The sequence below is a fragment of the Cutaneotrichosporon cavernicola genome (assembly GCF_030864355.1).
Source record: "Cutaneotrichosporon cavernicola HIS019 DNA, chromosome: 4".
Taxonomy (NCBI): domain Eukaryota; kingdom Fungi; phylum Basidiomycota; class Tremellomycetes; order Trichosporonales; family Trichosporonaceae; genus Cutaneotrichosporon; species Cutaneotrichosporon cavernicola.
Genome location: NC_083396.1, coordinates 2,267,941 through 2,287,419, shown reverse-complemented (window position 1 = coordinate 2,287,419; position 19,479 = coordinate 2,267,941). Strand labels below are relative to the sequence as shown.

General features: G+C 58.7%; 5 protein-coding genes across 5 annotated transcripts; 2 read left to right on the top strand and 3 right to left on the bottom strand.

Annotated features, from left to right (window-relative positions):
* Positions 1-82: 82 nt before the first annotated feature.
* CcaverHIS019_0408850 (uncharacterized protein) lies at positions 83-2,983 on the top strand (the record flags this gene model as incomplete). The annotated part of the gene is made up of 7 exons (XM_060600769.1): positions 83-346; positions 531-660; positions 697-845; positions 891-950; positions 987-1,085; positions 1,121-2,743; positions 2,777-2,983. 7 exons carry the CDS (start codon positions 83-85, stop codon positions 2,981-2,983), a joined length of 2,532 nt encoding a protein of 843 aa, XP_060457330.1.
* Positions 2,984-3,408: 425 nt separating this feature from the next.
* On the top strand, positions 3,409-4,409 carry YAR1 (uncharacterized protein; the record flags this gene model as incomplete). Its single annotated transcript, XM_060600768.1, has 3 exons — positions 3,409-3,577; positions 3,935-4,113; positions 4,164-4,409. The coding sequence occupies 3 exons, from the start codon at positions 3,409-3,411 to the stop codon at positions 4,407-4,409; spliced, it is 594 nt and encodes a 197-aa protein (XP_060457329.1).
* A 451-nt stretch (positions 4,410-4,860) lies between these two features.
* Positions 4,861-6,120, bottom strand: CcaverHIS019_0408830 (uncharacterized protein; the record flags this gene model as incomplete). The annotated part of the gene is made up of 4 exons (XM_060600767.1): positions 4,861-5,221; positions 5,386-5,661; positions 5,912-5,925; positions 5,962-6,120. 4 exons carry the CDS (start codon positions 6,118-6,120, stop codon positions 4,861-4,863), a joined length of 810 nt encoding a protein of 269 aa, XP_060457328.1.
* Positions 6,121-7,459: 1,339 nt separating this feature from the next.
* Positions 7,460-8,722, bottom strand: CcaverHIS019_0408820 (uncharacterized protein; the record flags this gene model as incomplete). The annotated part of the gene is made up of 4 exons (XM_060600765.1): positions 7,460-7,489; positions 7,518-8,201; positions 8,363-8,632; positions 8,690-8,722. The coding sequence occupies 4 exons, from the start codon at positions 8,720-8,722 to the stop codon at positions 7,460-7,462; spliced, it is 1,017 nt and encodes a 338-aa protein (XP_060457327.1).
* Positions 8,723-11,729: 3,007 nt separating this feature from the next.
* On the bottom strand, positions 11,730-17,474 carry POM1 (uncharacterized protein; the record flags this gene model as incomplete). Its single annotated transcript, XM_060600764.1, has 6 exons — positions 11,730-11,759; positions 11,794-12,440; positions 12,477-14,244; positions 14,286-16,929; positions 16,981-17,258; positions 17,334-17,474. 6 exons carry the CDS (start codon positions 17,472-17,474, stop codon positions 11,730-11,732), a joined length of 5,508 nt encoding a protein of 1,835 aa, XP_060457326.1.
* Positions 17,475-19,479: the final 2,005 nt, after the last annotated feature.

Sequence of the window (19,479 nt, the reverse complement as noted above, 5' to 3'; positions counted from 1 at the left end):
ACCGTCTCGTCGGTCCTCATCAACAACAGCTCGCAAGGGCCAAAGAAGCTTTCTCGGCATCGCGTCTGGTCGCGTCCTTCCAATGACTTCCACCTCGGCGTCGGGCGCCGGGGCCAGCGCCGCTGCCGACGCGCTCGCCACCCCCGTTCACAACCCCCGTCGCGTGAGCTCGGTACGACCTAGCTTCTCGACGTTCCATGAGCCACACCGCCGCAGCCGTGCGGCCAGTCGATCCAGCCACCACCACTTTGACGATGCCGACTTCAAGCTGCCTTCCCTCGTACCTGGCATCCGGCCAGCGTACTCGACGCCACTCCCGGTCCTGCCCATGATCGTGCTCTGCATCGTGAGTTGGCAGCTCATCGGACACGGCTCTGAAGCGTGACGCGACAAGGGCTGGCTGTGCCGCCGGCCTGGCCATTTCCCCTTGACAGCTCGCACTGTGACTGGGTGTCTGTCACTCAGGGCCAGATTCCGGTGACTACATGGCATCACTGCCATGCCTTCATTATGACAAGCTAACGATGTAGGCCATGCTGTCTGAACTGCTATCGGCCAACTTGTCCCAGCCATTCATGCTGAACATGGTCGAGAAGTTCTTCCTCGCCAAGGGCCACACTCCGGAGGACGACCTCGATGCAACTGTCGGTCTTTGGACTGGTAAAGGAGTCCGTGCAGAAAGAGGCTGACGTAAAGGTAACCTCGTGTCCGTCTTCTACATCACTCAATTCCTCACTTCGCTCTTGTGGAGCAGCATCGCCGACCGGCATGGTCGCCGCGCTGTCCTTGTGGCGAGCATGCTCGGGAATGGCGTTGCGCTCCTCATGTTCGGCACATCGCAATCTGTGAGTGATGCCTATGACACCATCGAGTACGTCAGCTGACAGCAGCTCCCGGAAGCGATCTGCGTGCGCCTTATCCAAGGAATTTTTGGCGGTGCAATCGGAGTGGTATGAATGTCTCTGACTTTTAACTGACCCTACCAGTTCCGCGGGTCGGTCCGCGATCTGACGGACGACACGAACGCAACTAGAGCGTACGCGATGCTCGGCTTCTCGTGGGGCCTCGGTGGTGTGGTTGGGCCTGTGAGCTAACGCATCTACGGCGTAACTGATACAAGGTTATTGGCGGCGTGTTCGAGAGCCCCTCCGTTAATTGGCCCGGAACCTTCCTTGGTCGCATCCCCATGTTCGAGCGCCTGCCGTATTTCCTGCCCACGCTACTCGGCGGCTCGATCATGTTCATCGGCGCCGTCCTCGCATGCTTCCTCTCATGGGACGGAGGTGTCCGTGGTGGCCAACGTATCCAGCTCGAGGTGGAAAAGGACGAACCTCTGGCTGCGGCACGCGGCGAGACACCCGCTCCCTCTCGTCGTCCTACGCTGTCTCAGGCTATGCGTATCAGCAATACCGGTGACCTCCTGTCGCCCGCTGCTCATGAGGGTACGCCTCTTGGAGGCTCGATGTACGGCCAGACTCCAGGTTATTCGTCGTCACAAGCGCCGCAGTATGGCCAGTCTGCCCCGCGCCCGATGCCCCGGCACGAGAGCATGGCGAGCATCGGCACGGCATACGGCTACGGTGGTATTCGTTCAAAGCACCCCACGCTTGCGGCACGCCGCGCCATCGAGGCTGCACGCCGACGTTCTGCTGCGCAGGGAGGGAGAGGGTCGGTTGGCGAAGAGGATGCCGATCGCAACATCAGCTTCGCCACCAAGCTGCTGCTCGCCAACGAGGAGAACACGTTCAACATTAATGATCTTTGGCTCTCGGCCGCCGTTGCCCAAGACACGGCGGTGTTCGACGACGATGATGAGTATGATGAGGACCTCGCGGACGATGACGACGAAATTAGAGAAGGCAACTTGGTTGACCTGGACGACGCGTCGTCGTCGGTTGTCGATACTGAGGACAACAGCGGGACTCCCCTGGACTCGAGCTTCTCTTCCCCAGTTACACAACTGGGCTCACCTTCGCGCACCAACTTCCACCGCACCCGCACGGCGTCGCTGCGCTACGGTAGACCCCGTGTGTTCAGCACCGCGAGCACGACTGCTGGCTTCCGTCGGCCATCAGGTGTGTCGTCTCGCCGCCACAGCGGCTCGTCCAACGTCATCCCCGCCATCTTCTCCAACACGGGCCTCGCGTCCACGCCTGGCATTGCGGCTTTCGAGGAGCCTGCTGACGACGGGAACGACCTCTTCTCTCCCACCGGCACCGTGCGCCGTATGGGGGTCCCTGCGCTCACTGCAATCAACGAGCAGCAGCAGTCGTCTCCGACGGCATCGTCGAGTTCGTCCACGCATGTTGCTGAGAAGCCGACGTCGCGGTGGAAACTCCTGCCGCTTCTGGTCATCTCGCAGTACGGCCTGCTGGCGTGCCACGACTCGGCGCACGCTCAGATCTTCCTGTCGTTTATTATCACGCCTTACAAGAGCGGTGGCGTCGGCGTCACACCGGCCAACTACTCGGTCTTCGTCGCCATCATGTGTGTCGGCCAGCTCGTCTACCAATTCTACCTTTTCCCACGTCTTGGCCCTCCTCTTGGTCGCTTCTCGATGCTCCAGATGTTCCGTCTTGGATGCTGGCTCTATGTCCCCGGCTACATCCTGGTGCCGCTCCTGCACCCGATCGCGTCGCCCACTAGCCCCGGCAACTTTATCACCATGACGTCCATGTCACTCATCTCGGCTCTCCGATACTGCGGCGGTACCTTTGCCTACACGGCGATTATGATCCTAATTGTGAGATGCGCAGAAGGCCACAGCTGACAACAGAACGTCATGTCGCCACCCCACCTCATTGGCCTATCCAACGGCCTGGCCCAGTCGACCGTGTCAATGGCACGCTTCTTCGGCCCTGCCATCGGCGGCGCCATCTGGAGCTCGGCCATCGGCGGCAACCCCTCTGGCTACCCTAATGCCTTCTACATTGTGACTATCATCGCCACCATCCAGTGTCTCGGCACGTACCTCATCCACTAAATGCCGTCGTCATGACTATTACGCACGCCTGTCCACACTACGCACACTATGGCTTTTGTATAATTCCTGTTCGTCCCAAGTCTTGTTCATCCCCCTCTTGCCCTCACGCCACGCACCGGCCTCATTCCAACATCACCCTGTATTCTCGTACCAAGCCATCGCAAGCTCATCATCCCTGTCGGAACGCATGCATCCCTTAGGTAGTTGCGTGGTGTCGGAGGTTTGGACTGTAGCGTGGCTGCTGGCTGATGTGATGGGGATTAGGTGCGCGGGTTGCTCAACAGGCGCCCCAAGGTGATGGCTGGAATGGCCAGTTGTAGGCATGCCGTGGCTGGGCCTGGGCGCCTACTTCCCACGTGACCTGGCGCACAGTTGCCACCCAGCAGATATTTTCGCGTTCATCACGTTCCATCACACCACACATCATGGCGCCAACACCCGACGAGTTCGAGGACCTGGTGCTGAGCGCGCGTTACGGCGACCTCGAGGACGTACAGGCCTTTGCGGATGCGTATGGCTGGGGGGCGGTATCGAGCGCTCGCGACGACCGCGGCAACTCGGTGTTGCACATGGCCTGCGGCAATGGGCACCTGGGTGAGTGTGGCCGGGGCCGGGGCTAGGGCTAGGGATGGGGCTGGGGCTGGGGCTGGGGCTGGGGCTGGGGCTGGGGCTGGGGCTGGGGCTGGGGCTGGGGCTGGGGCTGGGGCTGGGGCTGGGGCTGGGGCTGGGGCTGGGGCTGGAGTGTGGGAGTGAGGGGAGAATGTTTGGAGAGAGGATGGGAAGGGATGTATAGACGGGTGTGAGGGAGATGGCTAGTTGGGGGATACGGAGACGCTGAGCGGGATACCTTGAGACCAGGCCAGCTTTCCATGGACTTGATCCATGTCCAGTGTCCAGCGTCCAGGAGATGGCTTGCGGATAACTGGGCCGTTAGATTGTGGCTAACCCCAGACGTCGTCAAGCTCATCCTCGCCAATGTCCCCGCTTCTGCTCTCCCCGCCCTAATTTCCGCCAAGAACGAGGCCGGTTCTCCGGCCGTGCACTGGGCTGTGCTGAACAACCACGTTGCCTGCGTCCAGGCGCTTGTTGATGTCCCCGACACCAACGGTGGCGGCATCCAGGTCCTCAAGGTATGTTGATGTCATATGGGGCTTCTTTGGATGATGGATGCTGACAGAAGCAATGCAACGGCGCGGGACGCGACGCCTTTGCGGAAGCCCTGTTCTCGGGCGAGGGCAAGGAAGAGGTCGCGGGCTGGATCGAGGGATATATCTGGAAAATCGAGGGCGATGACGACGAGGTACGCATGACTGCTGGTGTGGCTGCCGAGGAGGAGGTGCCGTCCCGTGATGAGCAGGGGGTTGAGCCTGTCGAGGTTGAGCCTGTTGACGACGTTGCCGATAAGGCTGCGCAACTCAAGGTTTAGATTATTGTATGCATTAATGACTAGACGGGTGGTTAGGGGCAGGGCGATCGCGCTCTCTGGGCTCTCTGGCGAGGACAGAGCAGCGGTGCCAGGAAGGAGAGTGCTTGCTGGTCAGATGAATATGTGTCTGGCGCCGTGCTGGAGCGTCTCTCAGCTGAACAAAGGTCGAGGTTTTGGGTGACGAGTTGCGCTGCGTAGTGTCCAACTCTTCAGAACAGTGCTGTGAGAAGATACGAGGGATCTGCAGTAGCGCTGTTCAACTCCACTGCGTGAGCACTACACGTTTACGAGACGTATTCCGACCTCTGGCCTGCCGCAATGTAAATGCATGTCTATGCTATGATTAATGTCCTCCCCAACAACAGTGTTCTACCGCTCTAGATCTCCTCTATGCCCCCCTTGCCTCTAGCACATCCCGATCTTACGCCTCCTACGCATGTTACGCCTACGCCTACGCCTCAGGAGGAGATGGCACAAAGAGCCACCACACGAGCTGGATCATGCGGAGCGCGGCGAGGCATCCGATCGCACCCGCCGCACCATTGCAAGCGTTTGTGAGTGCGCGACTGAGGAATGCGCCAAACAGCAGTGCAAGCACGCCCCCAATACGGACGTCGCGGCCAGTCTGCTTCTTCAGGCTGAGGAGGAGGGGGTCGTTGAAGATCTCGACCCACGTCGTCGTGAGCACAACCGTCGTGTTCATGGGCGAGCCGACGCGCTTGCCCATGATACCCTGGAGACCAAGGGAGGCCGAGAGGAACGCGAGACAGGTCAGGCCGAGCGGTGTCGCCCAGGACGGGCCCCAGCGGGAACTGGTATCAGCGTTGGACAAATGAGGATTGTGGGATTGTGGAGGTGCCAATTCAGGTAGAAAGCACCAACGGCTCGGTGATCTCCGACAGCGGAAGCGGATGCAGTGGGCGCAGTGGGCATCTCCGCAGCCAGCCGCCCACGCAGCGCCAAGAGACAGACTCACGTTGCGTATGGTCCCTCGCCAGAGTAATGGGCAGTGAGAGCGGCCGCGAGGCAGCAGAGGCACTGAATGAACGTCCCGAGGATGAGCCATGAGCGCTTCCTCGCACCCATGCGGTCACCGATACGTCCAAGCGAGGTGCCGATCAGGAAGGCGAGGACCGAGATAACCGCTTGTTGGTCGGGCTTTTCAAAGTGGTATGTACGTTCGTATTCCGGGTCAAAAGTACGCGCGACAGCAATGCCCAACATGGCCACGTTTCCGGTTTGGAAGCCGCACCTGGGGTCAGCAAATATTGGCGAGGGGGCAAGGGGCGAGGTTGAAATTGGAACAGCAAGGGTAAGAAATGGGCAGCGGTGATCATGTACCGTGCCGTCTCCATTCAGAAAAGATGATGGCGTCAAGCCAGTGCGCCACTCGGGCCGAAAAATCAACCAGGGTGGATGGCGATAAGAAGTGTGATGGCCATGTGAGATGTGATGGGAAGTGATGGCGCGATGGCGTGATCTATCCTCTTGAACCTACGTACCAGATAAAACAGGCCTGGGCGTTAGTTCAATCCATCATAGCCAGACTTACAGAGAAGCTCAAGGCGCTAGTGTATCCAGTGAGCAAACAAGCGTAGAGTGAAATTGGATTGGATTTCTTGGGGTCGATACTAGAGTCGAGATATGCCCAGAGACCGCGTGGGGCCTTTGGAGAGGCGAGCTCGACGTCGGTCTTGTCTGATCCGGACATGGCGAGGGAAGGTGGGGGGGTGGTGTGGTAGGGTGGTAGGGTGGTGGGGCCAGGGTTGGGTTCGGCCTTGGTGGGGTTTGGCTTTGGTCGGTGTCCAAGTGAGATGGGACTACGGGTCGTGTGATGAGCCGTGATGTATACAGGAAGTGTCGTGTGGGGTGTTCCAAGTGAGGTATATCGTGTGAATGAGATGGGTAGATGAGTAGATGAACAATGATAGTGATGAAGGGACAAGGCAGTATCTGACCGAGATGTAACAAGATGTCAACATGACATGGAACTGGAACTTCCGAGCGAGTCGAGAGCCTGAGTGTAGGGAAGGTTTGAGTAACCGGTTTGACTCGGGCAAAAGGCGGCTGAGCTAACCCGGAACGGAGCGGATGAAAGTGGAGGAAAGTGGAGGTGTTAGTCCGGCCACTCCGGCTGTCTCTAATTGTACCTTTTGTCTCCGATTAGGGTGGGGTTTACACTTTCCTATCAAAGTCTTGGCAGCGGTTGTATATTCCCAGTTCAAAGTGACTAACCCCACCAAGTCAAGTCTTGATTCCGTGACTGCGCTCTCTGCGCTCTAACTGCGCTTTTTCAGTCTGCTACCTCTACCTCTTAAGTCTCTCGGATATGGCCACGTGGCACACCCCTATCACCACCAACCTACCAGTCGTCAGGCGGTCACACAGTATCAAGACGCCTGCCAAGCTGCCGTCTAAGCATTCCCTCCATCAGCATCTACCGCTCAAATGGCAAATGGTCCATGTTGTCATGATACAACCAGTAGGTAGAACACTACCGTACATCCCAGACATCCTCTGACCAGACGGGTTCCGCGCCGGCGCCAAACCACTCACTCAGGCCAGATCGAATGGCTTCTCCCTAAACGGGGAGAGGAGAGTACCACCACCCCGCGCAGCCTCGTCCACCATCGAACTAAGCACCAGGGGCGGGGTACATGTCCCGTCGCTGGCGCTAAGTGACGCCGAGCGCGATCGTGACGATGCGCTCCCACCACTCCCACCCCCACTCCCACTCGAAAGGGAAGATGATCGCTCCCTTGTCGCAGCATTCAAGGCCGTCATCGCCAGTGTTCCCCGCAATTTACGGCGGCGTGGACATTCCCGCGGACACTCGCGTGGACATTCTCGGTCAGAATCACTCTCCCAGCCTGGAGGGGTACGTGAACGCGCGGTCCACTCGAACGCCCCTGCCAATTCTATACTGGGTGAGGGACCTGGGCTCTCGTCCAGGCCCAGAACTCTTGGGGCCGGGGGCATGGAAGGGGCGAGAAATGAGTCGCGGCGTGCCTGGGCGTCACGAGGAGACGGGCCGTAACTTTTGCTTCGGCCTAATGAGACTCGCTTAGGCGCTCGTTCTTCTGGGGGTGAGGGAGAGAGTACTGCCACAGCAGGCGCCTCGGCTGACGGTGGGGTCGTCGGCGTGACTTCGTCGGGTGGGGAGCTGAGGCCTTGTCCAAAGAATATACTCTCGTCGTCGTCGCCTTCCAGGTCCTCTGCCGTGAAACTGCGGCCGCGGGCAAGAAGTGAGGGACGCCGGCTCATACTGCCCGCCGAGCTTACGGATAAGGAGGACGAGGTGCGGGCGAGACCTCCCTCGGAGCGGGACGGCGCAAGGGGCGCGGCTCGATCCGGCACGGGAATGGTGAGGGTGGGCGGGCGGTCAGCCAGGATGCCGCGCGCGCTGTTCTGCAATGTTGTCGAGAGACGAAGGATGCGGCCGATGCGCTCGCTCGGCATTGTGCTCTCCTCGTCGTCGAGGTAATCCATGGTCCCCACGCGCTTGATACCCGGGCGCTCTAGGCGTTCCTGTCTCGTGAGTTTGCGGTTGGCGAGCTCGGCGCCGAGGCGCGTTTCCGCCAGAGCGAGAGCGGTGAGCTTGTCCCTCGTCGCGTCCCACGAGTGCGGCCACGTGTCTACAGACGAGCAGTCAATGTCCATCGGGATCGACGTGGCCGACATGTCCTCGTAGCCTAGCCTCTCCATTAGGGCTGAGGTAAGGCCATCGAGTATCTCGGGATGGGGCATTGAGCCGGGAGGAAAGTGCAGGTCGGGCGGGGGGCGAGCCAGTACCTGCAGTTAGTGGATGGGGTTGTTGCACCACAATTGATCACCACGAGGCGCCATATCAGATGAATGTATCCAACAATGGGATGCACCGGCGCAACTGCGCCTTGCCGTGCCAGCTTCCCGGCTTCTCCCTCAAGGCCTGTCAAGTGCTTCGGGCGACTTACATTCTCAAGTAGCTGTACCTCGTCCAGAGTCCATCCGTCGCGATGGCGCTTGCCAGTTACAGCGGAAGGAGGGGAGATGATCGGGGATGAGAGGGGTGTGACGTCGCACGAGCTAATAGCCAGGCCTGCGAGTGCAGACGCCGGCGTCTGCGGTTCTTCGCTTGCAGCGGTGGATGCGCTCGCTTCGGTACGGGCACTGCAGTCGGAAGCGACGGAACCGTTCGATATCGACGTCGGGATCGCGCGAGGTTTCCCAAATGCGAGCGATTTCTAACATCAGCACCAGCTAGATGGATGTACATACAATCTCAAAGGGGGTGGGCGTACATGGCCCACTTGGGCAAGGATTGCCTCGGTCATGGAGGTCGAGGGGCATGGCGGGGTTGTGGGCACGCGTTGCCAGAACCGCTTCAACCGAGGTATCTGATGAAGAGATAGGTCCGAGATCGGAGGCACCGTCCCTCGGTCTTGTCAGAAAGGCCGATAGGATACAAGTGTAGAACAATCACCGGTTGACTCGTCCAAGGATGGACCGAGTGAATGGAATGTAAAGTAAAGTAATGTAATGTTCGGGAGGGATGTACTGCGGATGGGCGTTCTAGTTGTATTCCAGAAGAAAGGAAAGTCGCTTGAACGCTTAATGCCTGATTGGTAACGGCGTGACGAGTAAGATATTACGGCGATGGCGGGGTCGGCTTCGGGATTGTCGGGGTCGGTAATGACGAGGACGTGGAGTGGAAGAAGGAGAAGCAAGTCGGAGGTGGCGGATGGATGCAGATGTAGATGTAGATGTAGAGTTAGACGACTCGGATAGCGGAGAGTACAACAGCAAGAAACGCGTAGTGGGGGAATGAACAAGACAGGTCACTCGGGTGCTGGATCCGATAGGACGTAGGCTGCGACATTGGTGTCGTCTCCATCGCTTGATCGCCTGACATCTGTCGAACATGATTCATGGATCTTGGCTCTGGTCCTAAGGCAGGGAGCCCAAAGGGGTACCGCCCGAGTAATGTTAGCATCTCCGTGGGGTGGGGTCATGCGCCACTGTCCGCATCAGGTAATGCGGCCCAGCGCGGGCGGCAGGCTCTAGTTCATGGCTTCTTGCGGCGGGGTGGAGGCCCAAAGAGGCCAGTTAAAAATGGTGGGGCAGGAGGGTGTATTGGCGGCGCAGATAAATGCATCATGTGCTCTGCTACAAGTCTACAGGTACGACTCCAGAGACTGGAGCAACATCAAAAGTGGGAAGACGAATACGGTGCCTCGTGATCATGTGCCTGTGGGAAACAGGTGGGTGACGGCATACGAACGACGGTCAAGGGCAGGAAATGACAGACCCCGCATTCTTTACTCTGTTAGAGGGCCTCAAGCTCACAACGCCTGAAAGGGCGTTTCAAGGGAATTTGAGCATTGAGCTTGTCCTCTAAACCCATTTCAAGTCTGGCCCCACTTTCGCGCCTTGCTCGATTCAGTAACGCGTCGCGTCGGCGCTGCCTGACGCCACTGGTGCTCACGTCACTTCTTCCTGCTGCTACTGCTACTGCTACTGCTACTACTACTATTGGACATTACTGTTCTGGTCTCTACCTCTTCCAGCTGACCTGTTGAGGAATCGCGTCTGCTCCTATATTGGCATTGTCATTTCACACCCATTGGTCCTCATGTTTCATGGACATGTCACTGTCCCTCACTCTATATATATGACTGGTAAATCTAGTCAGCACCCTTACTCGGGAACACATACGACGGAGTCTCCAGAACCTCGGTTCAGCTTCTCTGCTCATCTCCATGCCCACTTAACCTCAAGACCTCAAGGTAGCTGCGTGCCGTGGCGGTGGCGCGAGGGGGAATCAGATTTGAAGATGCGCTCGACTCTTCTGGCGCTCGATCCCATCCCCTTCATTCCTCACGTAAGATCCGCTTGGCGTAGGGGTACATTACCATTCGTTCGTCCCCGCGACCCCCGCGGAGCCACAAGGCGCCCCGCCGCCGCACTCAATCCAGTGCAATTCCCCGCTGGCTGAAATTGGCGTACTGGGCGGCGCCATGGTTCCTGGGGGCGCAGATGTATAAGCTGTTTAACTTCTGGTTTCTGTTTCAAATCAACCTTGGAGCTTGAGTTTGGAGCTTGGATTTTGGGGCTAGAGCAAGACTCAGAGGTTGATCTTGGCTGAGACTGGACTGGGATTAGGATTGGACTAGGCTGAACCGGAGACTTGAGACTGCGACTGGCTGGCTTGGTGGCGTCGAGGGTCTGGACCATCTGTCTCTGCCTACGGCCCCGGATGCTGTTGGAATGAGAAAAAGCTGAATGTGGGAGCAGTCACATAAGTCTGCGAAGTTCTCAGATCCTCGGGCCCTCGAGTGCTCGAATGGTATCCTGCAAGTCGTGGGAAGATGCGAGGGAGCGTGGCATCCGACTTGTTAGACATGGGAGCCGATGGGGACGTGGTACATGTAAAGTATTGCATGGGCTGGGAACATGCCGGGAGGGAGCTCGGTCGCGCTAGCCGTGGCTGGGCAATGGCAGTGTGAAGGAACAAGCACTTGTGGTAAGCTTGCGACTCGCATGCTCAGGTTGACAGGTTGGCGGAATGGCAGGATGGCAGGCTGGCAGGCCCGTCGCATGTTAGCATGCCCGACTGTGTCGTGTACTATTAACACAGTAGGTGGGCCAAACTGCTCTCCGTTGCTTTCGGAATGCTCGGTCTGGATCACACTGACGCACTCACACAACCATCTCGTGGATCTTGGTTGGACCTGGTATCTATGGACAGTGAGCGTCCGCATGCCGCGGAGGTCTAAGCGATGGGGCCGGTGGCTCGTTGCTGTTGCTTGGAAAGTTGAAGAGTGCCTTGGTCCTGCACCAGGCGTGATGTCAAGGCCGCCATCAGGCGTTGCTGCATGAAGGTTGAAGCAACTGAAAGGTGGGCGCAGGTGAGATCCGCGACAGAACGGGTACGTAGCCCATCCCACGCGTCATGCACGTCATGAGTTTGCGGCGCACACACATTCCAATGCACTGCTCACGGCTCTCGCTGCTCGCTGCACACTCCTGTACTCACTGTCGGCTCCCGCGGTGTCCCAACCATGCATTGCTTCGCCTTGCCATGCTACACTCATGCAAGGCAGTAAAAGTATCTATTGCGAGCTATGGTACGAAAATCATGCAGAGGCGCGTGTCCTGTGGGTGGACGCGCCGACCGAGTCTTGTATGCTGAGCGCTGCCGTTCCAGCGCCATTATGCCGGGGTCCAATATAATGTATACACAAGGGAGAGAGAAAGTCGCGATGAGAGGACGTGGCAGTAGGCGTGTGGAGAGGTAGGTTATGGTTGTGGCGTAGGTTGTCGTCGTCGTCGTGTCCGGCATCAAGCCATGCTGACTTTTTGGGCATTAGGCTGTGGTCAGCGCAAGACTCAAGGGCCAACTCACGACGTAGGTGCTGTTGCGCGCGTGCAGACGCGCAGTCGACACGCTTACACCAATGCGCGACGCCGACTGCGGCGCCTGGGGAGCTCGGGCAACGAGTGGGGTGGGGGGTGAGATGACCAGGCTCTTCTTGTCACCATTGACGGTTGAGCGACGCGCACTCGAGCCAAGAAACGACGCCCGGCTCTCACGCTCTGGCTGAGGTGGGGGCGAACGGCGCCTGCCCGCAAGGATCCACGGGTGCCGCATCGCAGGCTGGGGCTTGAGACGCTTGTCCGGGTCCCATGTCAAACACTTGGAGATGAAGTCGATGAACAGGTCGTCATTGCACTTGAGCACCGACGAGAGCGTCTTGGTCCCCGGTCGCCGCCTCTTACCCTTGGCATTAACAAACGGACGGGGAGCTCCCGTGGCATCAAAGAAGAGCTTGCGACGCGACGCCTTTTGCACGATGTAGTGGTCGGGAACGCCCAGGACCTCCATGATGCAGGCGAGCTGCTCGTGTTCGTTTTCTCCAGGGAAGATGGGGTAGCCCGTGTAGAGTTCCGCGAGGATGCAGCCGAGCGACCACATGTCGATGGCCATGGCGTAGTTCATGCCCAGGATAACCTCGGGGCTGCGGTAGAAACGTGACTGGATGTATGTGTACACTGGTGTCAGAATGCAGTTTAATGAGGAAAGCTCACCCTTCTCCGATTCGTGACAAGACGAGCCAAAGTCGATGACCTTGATGCCTGACTTGGCAGGGTGGCGCAGGAGGATGTTCTCGGGCTTGAGGTCACAGTGGACAATTCGGTGAGACCTCATCAACATGAGCGACGACAGCATCTGTGTCGTGAAGCGACGAATGACCACCGTCGAGAAGCCGTTGAACTGGTTCGCCTTAATAAGTTCGTAGAGGTTGATGCTCAGCAGCTCGGTGACGATGCACAGGTGCCCGCGGAAGTAGAAGTGGTCGGTCATCTTTACCATGTAGTGCTTGTCTTCCGGGTCCCAGTCAACGATCTGCTGCAGGATCTTGACCTCGACTAAGGCCTGAGCGTGGAAACGTTTCTTGTTGCGGATGATCTTCACTGCCACCGAGCCCCCAGTCTTGTGATCGCGGCAGTGGACGACCTGGCCGAAAGATCCCTTGCCCAGAATACCGACAACTTCGTATCGGTAGGAGAGGTGGTCACCCTCGACAACAACGTAGTCACCCCGCTCATCGTCGTAGCCGTGGTTGTAAACCTTGCCATCTGGCTGCTTGGGACGCTTGACGCCGCGGGCCATATAGTAGATGAAGTCAAAGTCGAGGACCTCCTTGCGCTCGTAGTCAGACAGCGAGTTCAGGTTGCTACCGATGAACGCCCGCTGACTGACTGGTTGCGCGGGGCCGATGTCCTCGGGGAAGCCGATCAGGTCGCTCAAGTCGTCCTTCTTCGAGCCCGCCGCCGCACGTGCCTTGCGGCGAGTGACATAGGCGCCCATCTCTGCGTCCGCAATCGCCTCCTCGTCGTCGACTGGGCTGCTACCTGTGGATTCGGTGGCGAGGGACTGGCGGCGTGAACCTGAGACAGCGCCAACCGACGATGACAAAGACATGCGCGAGTGCCCGCTCGTGGCAGCCTTGCTGTGGAACGACTTGGATAGCTTCATGTTCGGAGCCGGCTCCTCGGTAACAGTCGGGCTGCCAGAACCACGACGTGAAACGGCAGGACGAGCCTTTGCCGCAGCAGAAATGGTCATCGCAGTGGCGGACGATGGGATCTGCGGAAGCGTGCGACGAGAAGCAGGCAAGCCAGCGACCGCAGAGGGTGCCGGCGCAGCACCCATTGTTTCGCGGCGTGACGCCTGGGCAGCGATGTTTGAGGAAGATGGAGGAGCTGGAATGCCAGATACGCTGTGTTTGCGACTAGATCCAGGGGCATGCAGGTGCGAACGGTGTGACCCAAACGACGGGGGGCGTTGGAGGGACTGACGTGTACCGACCGAGCCAGACACGGCACCAAACTCGGAAATGTCATTGACGCTTGTGGATCCTGGGATTGTGTTGCTGCCACCAGTGTTGAATTGAGTCGACGTGCGGTGGCTAAACGACGAGTGTGGGACCACGGGTGGAGGCATGCTCATGTGTGCTGCCGCAACATTCGTGTTAGAGTTGGGCGTGGTCACAGATGGCCTCGATGCTATACGTGGAATCTTGGTAGGAGTCGCCGCAGGAGGAACGCGCCCAGGGGCCTCCGCGCCAACCTTGCGCAAAGACGATGCAGACGACACGCTGTGCAGCGACTGCTGACCAGCCACAGGCAGCTTGGAGGCGCGGTCGCGGTGAGACGTGGCTGTCGGCGTGGCATTGCCGTTCCCGTTAACAGTTGTGCTTTCGTGTGAAGTCGGCTGGTACACACGCGAGTCGACAGACGGCTTGCGTGTGAGCGAAGCGAAGCTCGTGTTGTCGCCACCAGACGACAGAGTCTGGGTGTCAGTAAATCTACCCGGGAAAGAAAGCGACTCACCATCCGACGAGCACGCGCATGGCCGATTGTACTCGTCTGAGTTGCGGTTGGCGCAGCCTGCTTCTCAACTTGCGGGGCAGCAACCTGCTGGCTGGCCAGACCGCGCTTGGACGCGCTGCCACGCAGCATGGCTGGGATATGCATGCCCAACATCGACTTCCGCGAGCTGCCAGACGGAGTTCGCTGAGACGACGTTCCACTTGGGGCGGGAACCGTCTGACCAGAGTGTCGCGGTACCGCCGCGGATGCCTGCTGCGGGTAGTGCTGGTGCTGGTCAGGGGCTGATGCAAGCTTGGCCAGCGACGCGGACGAGGCAGACGAGCGCCTGAAGAATGGTATCGAGGACGGCGTGAGTCTCTTCGAATTGCTCTTGGGCAGAGGCGGCACGAGACCACTGGTGCCATTCGTTGCAATCGGAGTGATGCTGTGGTTGGACCGGGCATCCGACGCAATCGAGCTTGCGACGTCGATGGAATCGCGCGAACGAACATGGTCAAGAGGCTGTGCACGAGGCGAGGCGAGGCCGATCTTGTCATCCTTCCAGGGAGTCGGTGGGCTACTGGGCTCGAACATGGACGAGTTAGCGGTTGCCAGAGACGGCGATAAAGTGGGCGACGTGGATGGCTCCTTCTCCCTACCATGGCCGTGCAACTTATTTAAGCTGAGAGCCGAAGAGAACGACCACTTCTTACTCATTGTACGCGTTCGCGGCGTGTCGGCCAAGGGAATCGTCTGGTGCGATGCCGCATCGGACGAGTGGTGACTGTTGGGCGAAGGAAAGGTGAGCGCAGGTGGCGCACTCGTCTCCCGCGTCGTCCGTTGCATCTCTTCTGGCTGGAGAGCAACGTATTGGGAGGGTAGGAGCGGATTGCTGGATCCAATGGTGGACAAGCCCTGGCGCATAGACTGGTAGCCGCGCGGGAGTGGAGGAACCGGTGGCACAAAGGTGTGTCCGCCGATCTGCTCATGAGTGCTCTCCATCAACGAGAGGTCGCTGGCAAAACTGGGCCGTCTCATCGACTTCTCGGCCCGGATGTCGCGCGACTCGCGCTGGTCTCGATGACCAGACAGAGGTCTGGTGGTGGTAGACGGCAGGCCGTGCGATTCGCGTGAAGTCGGCGTACCGACAACGCTTGGAGAGGACTCGCGCTTCTCGAAGGTGAGGGGTGGTACATCGCTAAAGCCGCCCAGCGACGGAGCCCCAGACACTCTCTGCTGAACTCCCGATCGCGCCTGTTGAGCTGCGAGCTGTTCGGGAGTATTGTCCATCCAAAGGTCCTTGTCCCGCCAGTTGTGTATGCTCGATGCGCTCTGCTTACTAGTCAGGCGCCGAGTGGTGTCGGGCGGGGAGCTTGCACGCCTAGGAGTGATCGTCCCAGCAGCACCTGTTTTCCTGGGGGTTGCGCCCAACCCGTCAAGCTTGCGCAGCGCCTCGGCGGTGGCAGACGCCTCACCAGCCTTCATCGATTGTGCACGAGAGCGAGAGGACTTTATCGAGTCGGAGCGCGTGATTGGTGGCTTGCCTGGAACCGAGATGGATCCAGGAGGTGTGTGGACCTGGGAGAGGTTGTGGCCAGATGCAGATCCCCGAAGAAGATGGCTGATGGACGCTGTCGATGGACTTGGGGGAAGGTGCGAAAAGTCCTTTGGCGCAATGTGCCGAAGGATATCATGGTGGGGCGCACTGGGACTGCTAGGCACACGCCGCTTCGACGCAACAGGTTCTCGGTTTCCGGGTGGCGTCTTGCGTGAGCTGAACGATTGGGTATGAGAGTCGGCAGAGGTCGGGGGTGACATTGCCGAGCTCAACACGGGCAGAGGTGGAATTTCAACCATCTGCGGAGCTGGTCCACCAGCCGCAGCTAACGCGTGCTGGCGGGACATGCGGCGAGCATAGATGCGCTCGCGAGCACTGCCTGGGACGGGCGGAGTGATAGTAGCGCTCTCGGGGATGTTAGGTGGGGGCACAGGCGGCAGTGCAGTAGGGATCTGCGACTGTAGACCTCCAAAAGACTGTAATGACGAGTGCTGGGGAGCGGGGGGTGCCGAGGCACGCAGGTTGCGGGGCGGCGTGATTCTCGGCTCGGGCATCGCGAGAGAGTCGGCCAAGGTCCCTGGTTCTATCGTCGAGTCAAACGAAAAGTCGCCGAGGGAAGAAATCACAGAATCGATGGGAGGAGCGGAAGGAGGACTGTGGTAGATGGGTTGCTCTTGCTGCTGTTGTTCGGCACGCGGGTTGCGTTTTGGTGTGTCGTGGGACACGGAGCGGTGTCGGACACGCTCCCTGCGAGGGCTTTCCTCTGTAACACGTTCCATGACGCTCAAGTTGACAGGAATTGTCGCTTGGCGTCCAGGACCAGAACCAATAAACGTTGAGCGGTCAAGAGGTGGCAGAGGCGGCGTCAAAGCCAAGTCTTGGGACATGCTCGGAGTTCGAAGGTGTCGCCCATCGGAGGGGCCCCAGCGAGGAGTGGCGAGCTCGCCAACACCGATGAGGCCGCGGCGGTCAATGTTTGATGGGTCCATGTACTCGGGAGTGCTGGGGGGGTATGGAGGTTGCAAGTCGCCTGGAGACAGGCCGCCAGGAGAGAGTCCACCAGGTGAGAGGACACCAGTGCCCGCGTTCAAATAGTACGAGTCTATTCTGCAGAGGTCGTCAGCACAGCACAAACACTGCAGTGTTTATCAGACGCACGAAACGTAAGAAACACGATCGCCGCCGTTGGTGGCAACGGATGCACGTGGGTCGACCACTACCGATGAACGCTGGTCATCCAGAGGCCCTAGGCCTAGGCCTCCAACGGCTGACAGAGGGACAGTCTGGAGTGGGAACGTGCGGGATGCGGCGGGCGAGTGGTGGGTTGGGAATGGCACTGGCTCCATGCGTGGTGGAGACGAGGGTTGATTCGGAAGAGTTTGCTGCATCGAGACACGCCTCCCGGCCGGAGCGGTTGGCAAAGGACGAGGCACAGGCTTCAAAATCAGCGGCGTCCGTCGATATCACGATCCCAGCGCCTCATCGATCACAATTAGAAGGATTGTACTCACCATCGTCAGGTCAAGGCGTCGGTCCGAGGTGTACGCTAACGACTCTGGTTCCGCAGAGTATATGTGCTCACGGTGGCCCAAGTCGAGAGCAGCCGGCGCTGGTGCGCGTCTTCCCCGCGAGTTGTAGACCAACGAGCTCATCGACTGTGAGCTCGGCAGACGCTCTTGAGAATGAGATCCCGGAGACTCGTCGCCACTGGCCCAAGGCAGCTGTGACTCAGGCATGCGGTGGCTGGGGGAAGGTGTTGGGCCTGCGATCCACGAAGATGGGGGTTGATGTCGTGGATCTTCGAATTCACGCCCGCCCCCAACTCCAGCTCGGTCACTCGCCTCGTCCGGAAAGCGGGCGCTGCTGTTGACCGGTCGCGTCCAGGCAGATGCTGAAAACTGGGCACCTGCAATGTCTGCTATGGTGGAGTCGGCCGAGCCTGGACCATTGTTAGATGGCCAGCGGCGTGGGGCGGGTACGGAGTGGCCAGCGCGGGGCGGCGAGCCTCGCGCGGCTGGGTAGGACATGGAGGACGGCGTTGCCTATTGGCGGTCGGTCACTGAGTGGCGTAAGCGCTTCTGCGTCGGTGCGTTGTGTGATGGGCTAGGTTGGAGGAAGGGTGGTTGATGAGATGTGAGGATGTTCGGTTGAAGGGAAGTTTGCGTGGTCACGAAGCCGGCGTCGTGCGTTGCGGCCAGCCCTAAGTGCGCGAGGGCGCGTGTTGTGGGAAGCGTGACACGACTTACTGTAGGGAGAGTTGAGATGCTGCGATGCTAGTGATGGAGGGACTGTGCAATGCTGATGTAGTGAAAGGCCAGCTCTAGTGGATAAAAGGTGTGTTTGAAGTTGAAGCTTGGATAACCAAGTGTAGGTGTCGAGGGAATGACAAGACAAGGTGTGAGGTGGCCAGTTGGTGTGCAGTAGTGGAGGGCCTGGATGGTACGGTAGTACGGTGGTACAGTATTGGGTGTGTACGAGGTTTGTGGGATGGGAGCAAGGGAAGGAGTGCGGAGTGAGGAGAGAGGAGAGAGAGAGGGATGAGGGATGAAGGATGAGGGACCAAGGGCGAGTGTCAAGTTGGGTTTGGGGGTCGGGGGGTAGAGGGGTGGAGAAGGGGGGAGGAGAGTGGAAAGAGGAGGAGGCGATGGTTTCAAGTAGGAACCAATCTTTGGCCCTTCTTCTGTATAATGTAGATTGATCAAGAGTGGACAATGGGTGTAAGCGTGTTTTGTGTCGTGGTCTGCGATCTAGGAGCTGGGATGACTATGATACTAGATTTGATGAAGGAGCAATGAGATGGTGACGAATAAATCAAGAGACCAACGTAGGGCGCGTCAACACGCACGGGTAGACAAGGGTTGTATTGTATCTTAGTCGAGTTGTTGGATGGTGTATACGAATGGAATGACAATAGGACAGTTATGCAGGTGGTTTAGCAAGTAAGGAAGTTATGTGGGTAGTCTAGATCTAGCTTGCAAGGTTCCTCAGTCAGGGAAACAGGGCCACAAGGGACGCCACTCGTACCTCACTCCCTATAATCCTACAACTATGCTACCGAATATAAAGCAAAGGTCGCTTTGCTCTGTCTGCCACTCGCCATGCACCTTCACCCTACTATTCTGTACAACTCTACACTCACGCTCTCGCTATGCTAATTCTGCCATCTAGTAAACGCATGGGTACAGCCCGAACTCACAAGTTGTGTCACACTCAGCAAAGTCAGCCAGGACGGACCAGCCCAATGTGAGCGGCCAGGCGAAGCCTCCGCTGGTCTAGTGACCCTTCAACCTCGAGGTTGTAAAACTCGAGGAGAGCATCAACCTCCCGCGCTACGTGTCAGGAGCCAGACTTGCCCTTCATGATGCCCAGACTGTAACTGGAAGCGGAGAAGCTCTCTGGGTAAATGAGGTTTGGGAGGGGACTGTTGAGCAAAGTGTTGGCAGGTTCTTGAGGGGCCTTAGGTAGAGCGGAGAGCGGTTCTTAATAATGGGCGTTCAAATTGGCTGCCCGCGCAGCTCCCACGCGCTCGCTACGGTTAGCCACCTTCAAGCGACACGGATGTATGATGATGTGACTCACTCTAGGGCACGATAATATAAGAAGTTGGCGCATGCCACGGTCCAGGCGGACGAAGGGGGTTTTATTCGCGTCTAGTCG